Here is a 17,826-nt window from a genome sequence, read left to right on the forward strand (position 1 = left end):
ACTGGTCATGGGCAACTCAGTCAAGACTTGGACCCACACCTGCCGAACTGAAAACTCCCACTCTTTTCATAACATCAAGTTTTCAGGTGCGTTCAGACATTTATGACGACACTGTGGGCAAAAGACCAGTAAGACACACTTCCGGTGGGGGAAGGACAGACAGCATTCTGATCACACCCAGTGAGTGCTACGACGAAGGAAGAGCTGATGCTGTGGGCACCAGATGAGGACTGAGCTAATCTGAAGGGTGAACGGAACTATCTAACTGAAGGAAGGAGGAAAGGTAGTTCCAGGCAAGTGGGAAATGAAGGCAGAAGGAGCAGAGATTAGAGAAATCTGCCCAGAGAGGTGGTTTGCCCAAGCCCCCTTCCCAGAGCCACGGTAAAACCAACTGCAGCTCACCTTGAAGTAACCAACCTGCAGAGTTATGTCACTTTGGGCGGGAGCTGGTTAAGAGGAACAACCCTCTTAACCAGCTGTGCTAGGCTGGTTAAGAGGAACAACCCTCTCCCCTGGTTACTGGGGACAGAGGCAAGAATGCTCTTCAGGGTGAGGAAAGCTGGGTTATAACCCTAATCCTGGTGTTCCCCTCTCTAATCCTCAGACTTCTCATCTATAAACAGGACTTTGGATTAGAAGACAATGTATGTCAGGATGCCTTTTTTACCTATGCCAGGCATTTGGCAAAGGTGAAGCTGGTTAAATGGAAGTAAATTCTAGACCAATAGTTTCCCATATCAGTGCCTTTCAGCCTTGTGGAAATTTAATTAGCATACTTCCCTTGTGAGCAGGAGGGCAATGGAAAACACTAGAACACTCCACAGCCAGTGCTGTTTCCTATCAACAGACCTGGGATCAGGTTCCAGGCCCATTTGCCCAAAGTCGGGCCTGGACCGCAGCTCCAGCCTGCTTTCCACAGCTCTTCCTCAGGGCCCCTCCGCGGGCCAGGTGGTCTCCTTTCAGCAGCATAAACAGGCCCCGTTTCCCACAGAACCTTTGGTCCAGCTGCCTCTACCCCTCTCAAATGCCCTCTCCCTCCCCTCTGCTACCTGCATAGCCCAAAGTCTCCATCGCAGGCAGAGGCTGGGCCCTAGGCCCTCCGATCACCTCACAGGTTCTCCCCTGCAGCCCTCCATTCCCATAAGCCACCTCTCCCCATGTTCCCAGCTACAGAGCCTTCTATCAACCCCAGGCTCCTGCACACTACGGGGCCCTTGCAGATGCTGTTTCCTCAATCTGGAACACACACACACACACACACACACACACACCTCTGTGCCTTCCTCTCCTACTCAAACCTCAGAGCTCATCTCCTATTGGGTTCACTCAGAGATCAGTCAGTCTAGGCAGGCTCTTCTAGTCTCTCATTTCCCATTCTTTCCACACATTTAACTGTTTGTAATTAAAAGGTTACTATTTAATTTGTTAAGGTTGAGCTCCCTCATTTGTCTATAGGCTCTATAGGAGTTGAACTATCTATTTCCACCTATTCCCAACACACAACACAATGCTTGGCTTAGAATTGGCCCTCATATCTATGAAAGAAGAGGGGAAAAGGAAAGTTTGTGGTTTTTGGTTTTTTTAAAAGGAAAGTTGTGGTCCAGGGTCAAGCTCAGTGGGCTGATAATTCCTTAATAACTAGCTTTCTGAAAAACAAACAAACAAACAAACAAACAAAAAACCCTGTTGTGCCAATTCCCATGCCTGTCAGTGCTCCTACCACAGCTGATTCCAAGTCACCAACACAATGTTCCTGAATGTGCAGCTGGATACAGATGTGCACACTGGCGAAGCCAGGCTGGCTCCCACATGCCACTGGTTTGTGGAGACCCCAGGACTGACACTCAGAGAGTCTAATATGCTTTTAACTGACATCAACTTTTGGTTCAATTCTACTTTGGACCAATGGCCAAAATGAATTGAGACTTGAAAACAGTGCTAAAGACAAAAAAAGAATAAACAAAGATGTTTTGCAGCTAGTTCAGAACAAGAAGATGAAAGGGGTTGAGACCCACTGCACAAAACTAGCTTTCTCCAAAGGGAGATGGAAAATGCTGTTTGCTTCCAATCTTCCCATCAGTGAGGCCCTTTGACACATTCAAGGTTTAAGACATTATAAGCAAGTGAAAGCCTGCATGAAATGAAGTTATATCCTCTGGCCTAGTATTTATTTTCTTTCCTAGCAATTTAACCTAACAGCTCAGTAAAAGCAACACAGATCCCTGTAACACCAAATTAAAGAGGTACTGAGATCATAAAACTATTAGAAGAAAACATGAGTTTTTTCCAACATTTCAGGATTAGGGAAGCCTAAATTAAACACAAAATCCAGAAACTATTGAAAAGAAAAGATTAATTCATTTGATTCTATCCAAACCCAAAGTTTCTGCCTAACAAAAACACCATGAACACAATCAAAAGTCAAACAACAAACCAGGGAAAAGCATTTATTTACGAGACATCCAAAGGGTTAACTGACTTTGTGCATAAAGTATATTTAAAAATCAATAAGAAAATAACTTTCCCAACATGCATACACATGAAGCCAAAACATGGAGAGACAGTTCAAAGACAAGGAAACACGATGGCTCAACCAACTTCAGGAAGATGTTTAACCCCCTCAAAGCAAGGCAAATGTGAATCCATAACCATTACCAAATACAGCTTTCTCGCATATCCAGCCGGGAGACTTTTAGCCATGTGGTTAACTCCCTGCCCAGGAAGGATGCGGGGAAGGAAGAGCACCTCACACATCACTGATGCAAGTGTAACTGGGTAGTAAGATCTCTGTAGAGAGCACTTTGACAACATCTAGCAAAATAAAAATGCAGCCCACTTTGACCCTCCACTGCTAAGAATTTCATTTGTGCCAGGATTTCATTCTATACTGTGTATTAGCTAAGAGTGGAGACAGCCTAAATGCCCCCTTTTAGGTGACTAATTAGAGAAATTATGACCCAATCATACAATGGAATACTGTGCAGACACAGATTAGAATTAGGGGCTCTCTATGCATTCATCCCCAATATAGGCCAAAAAAGGGCATAGGACAGTATATACAATGTTATTGTTTGTTGCAGAAAAATATATAAATGAAAATATAGTTTGAATATTTCTGGAAGGATACATAAGAAACTGGTAATCATGGTTGCTTCTGAAGAGTGAAACTAGAGGCAGGGATAGCAAGAAATGTTACCCTACCATCTGCTTTACATACCACATGCATGCATTTTTAATTAGTCAATTTCTAAAAATAGGTATGCATAAAGATGTTCACTGTTGAGTTGTATATACTAAACAAATTAAAACACCATTAGCATGACCTAACAGTGGGTTCTTTTTGAAATATTACTATTGCGATTAAATTGTAATTATTTTTAATCCTAATTAAATTGTACTGAGTCACTTTTTTTGTCTTGAGTACCAGAAAGAGAATACAAATTACTTCTCGGGTTATTTAAACACCTCGCAGGTGTCCTTACAGAATAAAAGCTAGCAATCTTTGAGCATTCATGGAGAACAGAAGAAACTGCAGATGACTGAAGATAGACAAGCATCCCAAACTTCATTTACTGAAAAAGAATGGAGCTTAGAAAGTTTAGCTGACATTGCCAAAACCGGTTTGGCTCAATGGATAGAGCATCAGCTTGGGGACTGAAGGGTCCCGGGTTGAGTCCGGTCAAGGGCATGTACCCTGGTTGCGAGCACATCCCCAGTAGGGGGTGTGCAAGAGGCAGCTGATTGATGATTCTCTCTCATTGATGTTTCTAACTCTCTATCTCTCTCCCTTCCTCTCTGTACAAAATCAATAAAATATATTAAAAAAAAAAAGTTTAGCTGACATTGACTTTTTGCAAAATTCTAGTTATTATTCAAAGTAAGTGGTGAGCGTTAAAACCAATAAGAATTCACTCAGAACGATGCGGAATACACTATGCAAGCTATTAAGAAAAATATTTTAGAGTCAGCAGGGTTGATTTTTTTTACCTTGCTGAGTAAAAGCTCAGAAGTACCTGGCCTCTGGGTTACACAGGGACTGCTGGTGTGGGTCAGGGAGGCCAAGCAACCCCTCCCCTCCTCTCTCCACCCCCAAGCTCCCCAGAACTGCCCTTATAAGTGACCGCAGGAATTTATTAGGCTCTTCTTTTCAGAAAGGCACTGACAGTATCTTCCAACATGACTGGGAGATAAATACAGAGCTATAAGTGACATCAGGAAGTTGAACACTGGGCCCTGCCCACTCAAGTGTGCTCACATCCACTGATTTAAACTACAAGAAAATTCTGTGTTAAGACTAGTCTCAGATTACTCAACATTCTTAATGAAAGGAAATATATGCCAAAGGTTTTGAAAACTTCATAGGACTACACAAAATAAAATTGATATTATTATTGTTGCTATTATTGTTGTTATTTTGAAGGCACAACAAATTCTGGAACAGGTAACAAATACCAAGGACCAAGGCAAAAACAGAAATAAAAAAGATCCTAATAGGAGAGACCTAATAACCCAAAAACTATTCAGATGAAACCTATCTTGTGCAACATGTAGGCTGAGAAAGCCCTGACATAGTATAATCTCATAAAGATTTGGTGACTGAGGTCTCGAAAGAGAAGCATGTACTAAAAGCCTAATGCATCAACTGCAGGCTCCGTTCATGGAAGCAGCGTCCATTCTTCCTTTCTCCAGATTAGAAGACGTGGGGCCCGCCGGCTGTGTGCTGGGTGCCACGCTGAAGAGACATGTCAAGTGGAGCAGTCAGTACATCAAAGTGTGTCATGTATGGAAACAGCTGAAGCAGCTGGAGACTTCTTAGCCAGGAAGTAAACTACGGACCTGGGCATCCTCAACCACCTGAATTATGTATTATATGAAGGAAGAAGAATCCTTCAGAGGGACAAGTTGCACACATGGGCATGAGATGACCCCCATTCTAATCACCAAAAACAGGCCTCTCTGCAAGGAAGAGTAATATGAAGTGGACTGCCTGGCCATGGGGCTCCCTTCCCACCCTAGAAGAGAGACCCACATAACGGATATGATTCAGGAAGGGAGAGGGGAGAGAGGCCTGAAGGCCTGAAGATCCCTTTTAACTATAATAACCTGGGATTCTAACTGGCTTGACAGTTTTATGTTTAATGATAAAGACATTCCTTGAGGCTTATTTGCAGCTATGATGGGAGTCAGAAAAGAGGACACAAAAGGCAACTTCTCAGACGCTGAACTTCCCTCCACTGACAGATGACAAACCTTCCACTTTTGTTTCTACTTACAAAGCACACAAGCATCTGACCCCTAGAATTCAGCACCCACCACAGGATACCTTCCACTTTTGTATATCTGACAGTGCACAGCCAACGAAGGAGAATGTCTGCCTGGTGCATGTGCCAAAATGTGCTCTAAAAGCTCTTTAAAGCATTTGTTATGGAACAGAACACTGTGGAAGGACAGTCCTTTATTTAGATCTTGTTTGTGTGTGAGAATCGATATGAGCCTTCTAGTCCTTATCCCACAATAAAATGTGTGTCTACCTATTGTCCCAGAGTCTTCTCCTCCCAGCCTTGCTTGTCAGCTCTGTCACTGTAGCTTACCCAGCACTCCCAAACACATTGCACAGATTAGTGCCATTTTTTACCTTTTGAATGCTAATTTAGAAAAAACTTCCAGCTCTCCAACAAGCCTGCATAGTCTGTATTCAAGAACTATTTTAGTTCTCTCTTCCCACCACCCATGGGCAAAGTGTGAATAGCTGTTACTGGTTTCCCACCACTAGGTTAATGACAGTCTATCCCGCCTCCTAACTTTTGAGTCTGCCCTCCATTTGACCCAGGAGAGAATGCCCTCCTCTCACATTTGCTTTGATCTGTTTTATTCTTCCTCTCTTTAAAAGGGGGCTTAAAGTACATGAAAATGTTGCCAAATCTTTGCTTTCACAGAAATACAGACTATTAAAATAGTCATTGTTAATTTTCCCATGCTGGTCAAAATAAAAACCAAATATTGCCCTCCATCAATGGGAAGCAGAATCACAGAAACCCCTTTGGGAAGGCCAACCTCACTGGGGGCACTGGATGTCAGCGTGAACTAAAATGAAAAGATCTTCCCTATTAAACAGCTAATCCAGACAGTTCCCACAGGACAGATCATTTCTTACCAAGATTAAAACAAGGGTTATGATGATGTAAGAGTTTCATCTTACACATCTGTGAGCTACAAAGTTTACTAGCACGCATTGGGGGGGAGGGGATACATGCACATTGGTTATCATTAACTGTTAAATTTCAGTCTCACATTTAAACAAATCATTTAAAACTCTGCCCAGAACTGCCCAGAAAAGGAAAAGGTCTACATTTACTTGGAAATGCAAATTAGTTATTTAAAACACAAAAGGAGCAAAAAACACAAACTGCTTGACAAACTGGCATAAGATATCTCTTATATGTTAAGAAATCCAGAAAATTATAGATGTCCTGCGCACTGATTTTCTAACATTGCTCATTCTCCATTTTTATGCTGGCCACACATCTCTCAACAAACATTGTTCCATTCCAACATAATTCCTCTGCTAGAGGAGCTCCAGTGGACTGGACACAAGTTGCAAGTTCAGCTAAAGCTGATCAGGGTCCCAATGCCTCAGATAAAGCAGCTGCTCTGTAGGAGCATGGGGCTCCCTGGGTACCAAAACCTTCTTAGGTCCTTCCTGTACTCCATGATGTTTACTATAGTCCTGAGCAATCATTAGAAGGAACAGTGGGGTGTCAAAGTCTAAGGCCAAGTTTGTCCATCTTATGAGGAGACTGAGCCTGGGGTGGGGGTGGGGTGGGGGGAGGGGGGAAGCTCTTTGCTTCTCTGGCTACAGCTTCAGTTCCTTAGTTGGCTTTAGCCTGTTTCCAAAGCAAGCAGGAGATGGCTAAGGTCTCTGGGAACAGGGCACTATGCTCATGGATAGACAGCTCTTCATAGCAGACATAGCGATAGCAAGCCAGGCAGAAGAGCGGGGCCCTGGGCCTGGAACCGCCAGCAGACCTTGAATGAGGCACGGCCTCTGAGGCAGGCTTGGTGACAGGTCCGAGGCCTTACCCTCCACCGGCCACTCCTGCCCTAATGAGGGGACAGCCGGCAGGATGCGAGAAGGAAGCTCTAGTCTTTTGGGGGGGAGGACAGGAGGAGACTCTTTCCCTATGTGCACTGGGGCAAGCTTGGGGTGCAAACTAGAAGAGGCTATGATGCCCCCTTAGAGCTGGGAGGCAGTGTCACTGCGGAGGGCGGCAGAAAGCCCTCGCTTAGGAAAATGCATTTGTTTGGGGGACAGGAGGCTATTACGTCAATGCGGGATGCCCATACACACAGGTTAGCATCACTTTAGGGACTCCATCCTTCGTCCCAGGCTGCTTGGCTTAGACCTCGGTTTAGGAGGAGAGGGACAGAGGTAAGGGTGGAGGTGACCTAGGAGTGAAAGGGATTTGGGAGAAGGATGTGGGGCCGGGACAGTCGCGGCCCTTACCTTGCTGACCACGTTTTGAACGAGGCCTGTGTGGATGCCGTAGTTCCACGCGTGACAGTCGCAGTTAGAGGCGTTGTCCCCCTTGTCCGGAGGGGACCCGAAGGGGGGCCGGTCGCCCCTGTCCGCGCCGCTGCTGTTGCTGAGGTTGCCCGCGGGCCCCCAGGCGGCCGTGGAGAAGGAGGTGGTCGGGGGGCTGTTCCAGGTGGCCCCGTCGTAGGCTCCCCACCGGCCCGTGGAGGTGACTCCCGCCAGCTCGGCGCCTTTGCCGGCCTCGCGGCACCAGAACTTGGGCTGGTTCAAAAGGAAGGAGTCCGAGAACTGGCTGAAGCCGATGAACAGCGCCGGGATCCAGGTGAGCAGCACGAGGGTCTTCTGGTAGCCCCCGCCCAGGCCCCCGAGGAAGGGCAGCACCGACCCGTCATAGTCCAGCAACAGGAGGCTGGGCGCCGCCGCGCCACCGCCGGGGTGCGGGGAGGGCAGCGCCTGGATCTCCCCGCCGCTGCTGGGGCCCGCGCCGCCCCCGAGGGGCACCGAGGCCGCCGCGTCCCCGGGCGGCAGAGAGCCGTTCTCTTCGCCCAGGGGCGGCTGCCGCCCGGGCCTGCCGCCCGCCGCCTCGCGCCGCCGGTCTATGGCCATGGCCCGGGCCCGCGGCGCCCGCAGAGGCGCATAGAGCGCGGCGGAGGCTCCCGGGCGCCCCGGGCAGAGCGCGCCGCCGCCGCCGGCAGGGCCCGCGGCTGGAGGGAGAGTGGCCGCCCGGCGCGTCAGGCCGCCCCCATGGCACCGGCGCGGACCCCGCGCCCCGGGCGCTGCGGCCCCGATCGGGCGCCGGGCAGACGGCGGGCAAAGGCCAGCCCCGGCCTCAGCCGCCGCCGCTCATCCGCTCCGCGGCCCGGCGCCGGCGGCCGAGCCCGCGGCTCTCCGTGCTCCGCCGGCCGCGGGAGGAGGGGGAGCGGGCGCCGCGCCTCAGCGGCCGCCTCGGCGCCCTGCGGACGGCGGAGCGGGCGGTGCGAGCCGCGTCCCCTGCTCCCGGCGCCCGGGATGTATTTATCCGACCTCGGCGCCTTCCGGAAGCCGCGAGCTCGGGTCCCAACCTGCCGAGGCGGCCGCGCTCTCCGGCTCCGCGAGCCGACCTCCCTCCTCCAGCTCCAGCTCTCCTCCTCCTCCCTGCCCCCGGCCCGCCCCTTCTCCCCCCGCCGAGGTGGAGGTAACCGCGGCACCTGCTGCGCCCGGTTCTTGGGCGCGAGCGCCCCCTCCAGCCGGGATGCGCCGCGCCCGGGATCCGCGAGAGGCGGGCGGGGAAATCGGCCACTCGGGCCCACCTCTCTCGAGGGTCCCCAGGCGTCCCCCTCCCGCGCCGGGTGGGCGGGGGAGGAGAAGGCGCGGAGCAGCCGGCGCGGGGGGACCGGGGATCCCAGAGGAGTCGGTGTGTGCCCAGAGCTTATGAATGGGGTTGTGTTCGCAGCTCGGCTCTCGCCTCCGCGCGAAGCTCTCACCCACCAGGTCTGTGCCCGATCTAGGTGACCTCTGCTCGCCTCACAGATGCCAGCCGCCCACCTGCTTGCATCCCACTCCCGCCCGCGAGTCCAAGGTTCGCCAGCACTCGGGAGCAACCCTCTCAAGATGTTTCAAAGCACATATATAGTTGATTTTTGTGTTCTTGGTGGAGGATCAAGGGGGCGCATTTGCCAGTTTCAGATCCTCAGTAACCAGCAGCGTCAGGTCACCCGAAGACGACAACCGCAGCACCCACTCCCAAATCGCCATGTCTTCCCTACTCCCAAATGAATGCTGTACAAGTACGATGCTAGAAGGCTGTGTTGCCAACATAATGACATATACAGAAACGTGAATGGTGATGGCATTCCCCACACCCTCCTCAAGAATTCACATTTCAAAAGCCGAACGCTGAGTGCACAGGCGCACACGTCTGTATGTGTGCACATGAGACAAGCCTCTCCCGCCTCTCCGCGCTCCAGTGCCAACCCGGCCTAGCCGGAGGCGTTATATAAATAACACCAGCCCTGCGGCAAATGGCTACATTAGCATTATTTCCTTCTGCACCCATGCACAGCTGAGAATGAGGCACCTCCTTTCACCCCAGCGTCCCCACTTGTTGGACACGTTTTATATTCTGAAGCCTATGGAAGTCTTGATAGAAGAATCCATTTCCAGTTTTATCGGGGGGAGGGGGCTTTGAAAGAAATGTTTTGCTTTTCAAAGGATACACTCTAAGCTATATCCACTGAATGTATTCTTCTGCATTTCTATTCTTTGTTTACATATTTAACCTGAAGTTCTTTTTTGTTATGAGCAACATGTGATACTAGGTAAAATATTGGCACATCCCAGATAATTCTTTCTGAATGCTGCCAGTGGGCTGGGCCTTGGGGCAGAAGGTAGTGGGTCTTCCTGCTGAGAAGGGGAAGACTGAACTCACCAAATCTCTAAGAAATGGGTTCTCAAAACCCGCTTGAATTTAAAGAGCTTCTGGGGGTAATAGTGCACAATGTGCTGGCAGTAATGTTTTATTTTCAACTTTGCTTTATTGGCTTGACTTTTTCTTCCCTCTCCTCACCCCATTAAAATATACTATAAATGCAATGTGTTTGCCTCCATGCCTGGAACAGAGAAAGTGATCAGTAGATGTCAGCCATTTATTATTATCAATATTACCACTACTACAATTACCGTTATATACCATCTGCATTTCTATTCCAGAATTAACTTTAAAGATGTTATTTATTTGCTCTTCAGTGGCCTACTGTTACATCAGAGGTCTACCTGTGTTTGGCTCTGCCGCCTTACCCATTTGTTGGATTATAACATTGGTAACATGCATGACCTTGATGGCCATTCCAATCATAATAATATATAATATGAAGCTTTTCAGGGCTGGCTTTCAAATACACGCTGTCATTCAGTCCTCCCAGGACCTCCAAGAAGTAAGTCTTCAAGATGAGGCTGTGAGAGTTAGGTGACTATCAAACCAAAGAGGTGGCCCACAGAAGAGCCAATAGCTGGCTTTGAATCCAGATCCTCTGACTTGACATTCCAGGTTTTCTCCTGTCAACGTGAAGGGACATATTACAATACTAGTTTGAAAGGTATCTGTTAATGTGCGTTTTTAGGTGGGAGAAGCCCTGGCTCTGGCAGGGAGTTTCATTGCCAGGCTGTTATTAGTCCTTGTTCCCAAAAGATGGTAGAAATCCTCAAATGATACATTCCCAGGATTTGGGGACATTCAGAAAATCGTCCTCTCTAAAGCTCAAGCTAAAGGAATCGACACAAAATGTTTGTAGTCAGCCATGTGCAGCACCCACACAGGCACTGTAACTTGCTGGTACTGTAACACCCAGGCACTGTAACCAGCACTGTAAGTTGCTGGTTCGATGAGAGAGAGTTCCCTAAATCCCTGAGGGATCAACATGACCCCCAAATCTAGCCAACAAGATTGAAAGGTAACCAATTTAAAATAAACTAGTCTTCAGTTCATTAAGACATACCTCAAGTGATTTCATTGAGGGACCTAGAGCAAAAGGAGTCTTCAGGAAGAATTCGCACTGTGATAGCCTTGAGGATTTAGGTTCACTGGCTCCTTTGGGGAAACCAGTCAGCATCTACTATCGCATTACCCTAGGCCAGTGGTTAGCAAACTCATTAGTCAACAGAGCCAAATATTAAAGGTACAATAATTAAAATTTCTTTTGAAAGCCAAATTTTTTAAACTTCTTCTAGCACCACTTCTTCAAAATAGACTCGCCCAGGCTGTGGTATTTTGTGGAAGAGCCACACTCAAGGGGCCAAAGAGCCGAAAGTGGCTCGCGAGCCGCAGATTTCTAACCACAGCCCTAGGCTACTTTTCTGAGTGGTAGCTACCACTAAGTGCTAGTTTTCTTGTTTAATTATTTATTGACTACCACCCACTTCTAGATAGGTACTACAACTGTACTCAGTTGTATTTCTGATGCCTAAAACAGTGCCCGGTACATGTAAAACACTCAACATTTATTTGATCAAGTTATCTATCAGAATCCTATAACTCTGTTTACATTAATTCTTAAGTCACCAAGCAACCTTTTCATATTTGTTTAAGTTCTCAAATATAGTGCTCAGATCAGCCAAAAATGAGAATTTAAATGAACTTGACAATTATATTCTTTATTATAAATAATTGTGCTTATTGGATTTGCTCCCAATATGAAATAATTGTGGGCAGTTATTGGCTTGTAGGCAGTAGGCTAAGTGCAGCTCACAGAATAAACATGATCTTTGAAGAAAAACGATTGCCAGCACTTGAAAATCAGGAGATTGGCCTATGAAGACATCTGATCTGTGACCCCCAATTTGTGAGTTTCCTGAACTTACTGATCTCCATAAAGAAGCTGAGCCATTTTCTCTTCCTTTGAAAGCTAATTAAATAACCTACCTGTTGGGCCACTGAAGGAGGAAAGCACAAAGCCATAGTGGTGAGGGATTATGAATTTATTCGATCATCCACACACCAGGTGGCTGGATGGCTCTGCCACCCAGTGACGGTAGTCAGCGGCTTTTAAAGGACTTTTGGCGGGCTGTTTTCTGGGTGGAGACTTTTTTATACATACTCGATGGGGAGATACTGAAATGTGGTCACCATAGTGAAATGTGGTCTTCAGCAATGGGAATGTCCATTGTGAAATGACTTGAGAAGCCAGTTCCCAGTTTTCAGAGGAAGGATATTAACTCAATTGCTCCATCAAACCTAACACTACCAACTTGTCATTTCCTAAAAAATGAAAGGAAAGAGAAAAGAAAGATGCAGAGGAGAAACCAAGATGGCAGCATAGATAAGTACCTAAACTGCTGCCTCGAACAACAATTTCAAAACTACAACTAAAAGACAGAATGGACATCATCCGAAACCATAGGAAAGCTGACTGAGTGGAAATTCAACAACTAGAAGGAAAAAGAAAAATTCACAGAGAATCAGAGGAGCTGTAAAGGGCTGAGGTACGGAGACACGCGCACAGAGAGGAAGGGTGGCTGAGTGCCTGGCTGGCTTTCTCTGGTGGGAGGGAGAAGAAAGTTCCCGACTGCACTAAACCCCAGTTCCAACTGCACTGGACCCAGGCTCATCCTGGGGAGTCTGGACTGTCAGGTATAGAGAAAGGCACATGGAGACACGGAAACCCAGGGGAGCCAAGGCGGGCAGGGGTCTGGAGGAGCTCACTCACGAGTGTGAGCAGAGAAGATTAACTGCTTTCCCTATCGGGAGGAAGTCAGAAGCTCTTGACTGCACTGAACCCTAGTTCTGACTACACTGAACCCCAGCTCCGGGTGAGCCCCATGGGGATCCACGTTCTTACAGGGGATCTAGACTGTCAGGCGGAAACTCAGGGAAGCCACGAAAGGCAGAGGTCTAGAGGTGCATGTGCAAGTGCGCAAAGAGAGGACTGACTGCTAAGTGTACCACAGGCTTTCTCTAGCTGGAGGGAGGAAGATCCCAACTGCTCTGAACTCCAGTTCTGGGCAAGAATCTGGGAATCCAGAATCATTGGGGGAGAAACTGGACTGTCTGGCAACAGGCAAAACGTGAGGGCAGCTTTCTCTCAGAGATGCTTGCAGTGATTACCGAGGGACACTGAGACCCAGGGGCCTCATAGGGCAGGACTGACGGGAAGCCAAGACTGTATGCTCAGCCCTGAGACTCTGCCCCACCCAAGCTGAGCACAGAGGATTCTGAAATTTTGTTAGTCTGGCTGTCTCCAGCACAGAAGTTCTCCCAGTGTAGACACAGTTGATACTCAAAACCAATTGGCCTGAAGGTCAATTCTTCCCAGTGATACCAACAACAAACCAAAACTTAATACATCAAGGCTGTATTAACAGTCCACAAAGGGTACACCAAGAGTATCCACCTCAGATAACCAGGAAGGCCAAGCCACTGGACCATACAGGACACCTAGCACACAAAGCTACCCTACCAACTCAGGGAAGCAGTGAAATGAGGAGACAAGGAAACAGATCACAAGCAAAAGAAAGGGAGGAAAACAAATGACTGAATATAGAGTTCAAAATCACCATTATAAGATTTTTCAAGAATTTCCTAGAAAGGGCCAATAAATTTAGTGAGACCCTCGAGGATATGAAAAGGGACCAACTAGAAATTAAACATACATAGACTAAAATATATAGTATTATACTGAGACCCAACAGCAGACTAGAGGATCCCAAGAATAAAGTCAAGAATTTGAAATACAAAAAAAGCAAAAAACACTCAACCAGAAAAGAAAAAAGAATCCAAAAATTTGCAGATAGTGTAAGAAGCCTCTGGGACAACTTCAAGTGCACCAACATCAGAATTATGGGGGTGCCAGAAGAAAAGAGAAAGAGCAAGATACTGAAAACCCGTTTGAAGAAATAATGACTGAAAACTTCCCTCACCTTGTGAAAAAAAAATAGGCTTACAAGTCCAGGAAGTGAACAGAACCCCAAACAAGAGGAATCCAAGAGGACCAGATCAACACACATCATAATTAAAATGCCAAGGGCAAAAGACAAAAAGAGAATCTTAAAAGCAGCAAGAGAAAAACAGTTAATTACCTATAAGGGAGCACCCATACAATTGTCAGCTGATTTCTCAGCAGAAACTATGCAGGCCAGAAGGGAGTGGCAAGAAATATACAAAGTGATAAATAGTAAGAACCTACAGCTCTACCCAGCAAAGTTATCATTCAGAATTGAAGGTCAGATAAAGAGCTTCACAGATAAGAAAAAGCTAAAGGAGTTCATCACCACCAAACCAGTATTATATGAAATGCTGAAAGGTATTCTTTAAGAAGAGGAAGAAGAAAAAAGTAAAGATAAAAATTATGAACAACAAATACATATCTATCAACAATATAAAAATCAAGTGAATCAAAAATCTGAGGAACATAATAAACTGGTGAATATAATAGAATCAGGGGCAGTGTAGTCGGAACTAGGGTCCAGTGCAGTCGGGAGCTTCTAATTCCCTCCCACTAGGGAAACCCAGCAGCAACCTAAAGGGAGTGGACTAATAATTCTCAGGGGGAAAGGAATATAGGGGGTGAGGGAAGAGACTGGACAAAAATCGTACATCTATGGATGAGAACAGTGTGTGTGTGTGTATGTGTGTGTGTGTGTGTAAGTGGGGGGACGTAGGGTGGAGGGTGGGGTGGATACTGGGTGGAGGGGAGCTATGGGGGAAAAGGAGAAACAATTGTAATAATCTGAATAATAAAGATTTATTACATTTAAAAAAGAAAGAAAGAAAAGAAAGATGCAACCTAATCCCCAATATACTTGAACAAGTTTATTTCCTTAAAGATAACAGGAGTCAAAAGCAATAGCTAAAGTTGATAGAAACCTAATTTCAAATCCTTCATAATTTTATAAAAGTTCCAAGGAATTGGTGTCAGGATTAATTAATCAAAATTACAAACTTAGTCATAGCAAATTGACTTTGCATTGGTCTTACCTGTACGTTCATTTTTTGTTTGTTTGTTTGTTTGTTTATACTTGAAATTTAGATAGATATCATATTTTAGAATAATCTGTGTCTTTTTTTATTCTGACTGCAGCTTGATTTCTTTCAAATATTTATTTGAAAAGTAGGTTATCTTAATTTTTGGAGAGAAACGTGATATGAAATTACTTCAAACTGAGTATCCATGAATATTACTTACATCAGCCTGTGACTTTTGGAATATTAACTCTGACTTTCTAATAAGGAATTTGACATTTACAAAACCTATCATAAACATAAATGAAAAACCTGCTTTAGTTCAGTGATAAAAGTAATAAAAATATGACATAATTTATCCCAAGGAAACCTACAGGTGATGTCTTAAAAGCTACACATCTGGGGGCTCAATAGGGCTCAATCACTTTTAAAAGCATGCTCAATTTTTAATTTTCAATTCTTTTACTGAGTTAAAAAAAAACAAACACAAACTAGCACAACAAATTGATCTAGAATTGGATGCTGGCTTTTGTTTGCTAAAAAATCACAGATGTCACATTTTCTTTATTGTGCTTAACAATGTTCTTCGTCTTCCTCCCACACACTGGAAAATGGATAGAATGCCAGGATATACAGGTGAACATTGTATTCTTCATTCCAGCAAGGAAACAGCCTCTCCATCCCCAACTCCTCTCTTTCTCTCTCTCTCTTTCTCTCTCTTATCATCCCAAAAGTTGCAAATGAGTTTCAGGTTTCAAGTATGGACACCTATGTTTTCCCTAAGGGATGAGCAATATGAAGACAAGCATCATCAGGAGGGTTTGTGGGAATAACGTCAAGTAGCAAGGTTTAAGAGAAGAAACTTTCACTTCCTAAGAGAGGCAAAATAAGACAGCTATACATATGATTGCTGCTGGCTGGGTCATGTGCTATTTTTCAGCCTATCCCTGTGGCTCCAGGACTGTGGCCAGTCAGATCAAGCTCTGATTAGCCAGGCTTGATCCACATGACATGGAAGGAGAAACAACAACGTCCATTTCAATTGTTCCTGTTAAAAATGACATGCAAATTCTAGATTTTAAAAAATATGTATAGCTGTCTTTTCGGACCCTTAATCTAAAAGGGAAAAATAGATAAAGTGTTAGCTGCAAACTATGTCAAGAAAGAATCCTCCATTTTTTAAAGAAAATTCAGCAAATAAAGGTAACTACTACCTGCAAGACCACCAAGTCCACCATGGACTCCAAGTTACCTAAACTGCACTGAAGTATAAAATTCTCTCTTCCCTGCCTTCACTGTGTGAGTGCTCAGAAATTCTGCCTGCTCCAAGCAGCACTGAGCAGTAGCTCAGGCAAACCATCCCGTCCTCACCTTTCATGGGAGCCTTATGAGGACTCGCCCCTCAGGCTGGAGCTGCAACTGGTTTGAGTCAACACAGCAGCAGGTATAGTTTCCTAGATCCTGCTGGGAACTTTCTGCCAAAAAGGTCCAAAAAAGGGGAACCTCAACTCACTTGCTTTGAGTTCTATTTTACGTCTTTGCCCTTTTAATTCCTCTAGTTCATTGAAAGTGACCATAAGGCCGTGCATTAGATGAGGCTTTTGCAAACAGAAGTGGATGTTTGTAACAAGCAGGCTCGAATGTGTCCAGCACAAGTCTCTGCTCTTCCAGTGGGATCAGTAGGCTCCTGAGAGAGGTGCTGTTGTTCACACCTCCCGGCCCTCTTTTCCTGAAATTACATTTGGAGTTTGCAGCACATTTTTCTCCCATCCAAGTACTAACCAGGCCCGACCCTGCTTAGCTTCCGAGATCAGACGAGATCGGGCGCGTTCAGGGTGGTATGGCAGTAGACAACAGCACATTTTTCTGAATACTCTCATTTGTGAAAATGTGTACACTCTTGACTTTAAGAAAAGTGGCTGATTAGTAATTAAATGAGAAATATCATTGGGGGTTTAAAATGACCTGTGACTATAAAATATAGAATTACTTTTGTGTCCTTAAAGTGGCTCTGGAGGTACGGGTTCCTTGGAGCACGTGAAAGCCGTTGAGGGGAGGAAGCCAGCCTGGTGGCCATGTGAGAGGAGGCTCTGACTAGCTGTTACAGAGCTTGCTCTCTTCTCCATGCTCTTTAAACACCTCTCCACTTTAACCTCTGCTGAGCGTTTACCCTTCACATTTTCATTTAATGAAAGTGTCCAAATCCCAAGAGAAGAATTTAAATCATTCCCAGCTCACATGTCCTCCACAGAAAGGGATATTTTATATTTGATTTAGCCAAAGAGGCATCGCTTTCTAACTGTGGTAAGAAAAAGGGATGGAAAACAAAGTCAAAACAGTGTCCTGTTCCTCTGGGCTCCATCTTCCACATGTTTTATTTCTCCCCCTTTCAGAGTGTGACCCACCTAACTAAATCTCAGGGTGTGAAGTCCTGCTGGTCCTGACTTGGCAATTTTTAACACAAGTGCCCCTTTATGGATAGTTTGTTAGGGATCTTCCGTTCCTCAGATGAACATACTAATCAGCTACTGAGGCTACTTGGGAAAATAATTCCAATGGCTCCTCGCCCTCTTCTAATTACCAAGTCCCAAGCTTCTGGAGTCCGTCCCAAAGTCTCTCATTTTCCCCTTCCCCTTTGTTTTTCGCTTGCTTCCATTAGTATCTACACTGGAATCCGGCCACACTGTTTGAAGTTCTCTGTTGCTATGAGATGCTATTTTGCATCAAACCCAAGTGTGAACTAACACTAATTAATGCCTTTATGTACCTTTGCAAATAGCCACTGTGCTTTTGCCCAGGCCGAGGAGAAATAGGGTTCTTTTCATTTGTTTTAACAGAGACCTGAAGGTCCAGAGGTGGT

General features: G+C 45.9%; 1 protein-coding gene across 22 annotated transcripts in view; it reads right to left on the reverse strand.

Annotated features, from left to right (window-relative positions):
* SLC22A23 (solute carrier family 22 member 23) overlaps positions 1-8,675 on the reverse strand; it is a 171,410-nt gene extending 162,735 nt beyond the window's left edge. For 6 of the 22 annotated variants that reach the window (XM_036446784.2, XM_036446779.2, XM_036446778.2 and 3 more), the window contains exon 1: positions 7,505-8,672. In XM_036446784.2, the coding sequence (XP_036302677.1) occupies positions 7,505-8,140 (636 nt within the window). In that variant the 5' untranslated portion in view covers positions 8,141-8,672. Of the gene's footprint in view, positions 1-7,504 lie in introns of all 22 variants that reach the window. The other 16 variants (XR_004989426.2, XR_006742123.1, XM_036446768.2 and 13 more) reach the window with 9 other exon arrangements.
* Positions 8,676-17,826: the final 9,151 nt, after the last annotated feature.

The sequence above is a fragment of the Pipistrellus kuhlii genome, unplaced genomic scaffold, assembly GCF_014108245.1.
Source record: "Pipistrellus kuhlii isolate mPipKuh1 unplaced genomic scaffold, mPipKuh1.p scaffold_m20_p_2, whole genome shotgun sequence".
Lineage (NCBI taxonomy): Eukaryota > Metazoa > Chordata > Mammalia > Chiroptera > Vespertilionidae > Pipistrellus > Pipistrellus kuhlii.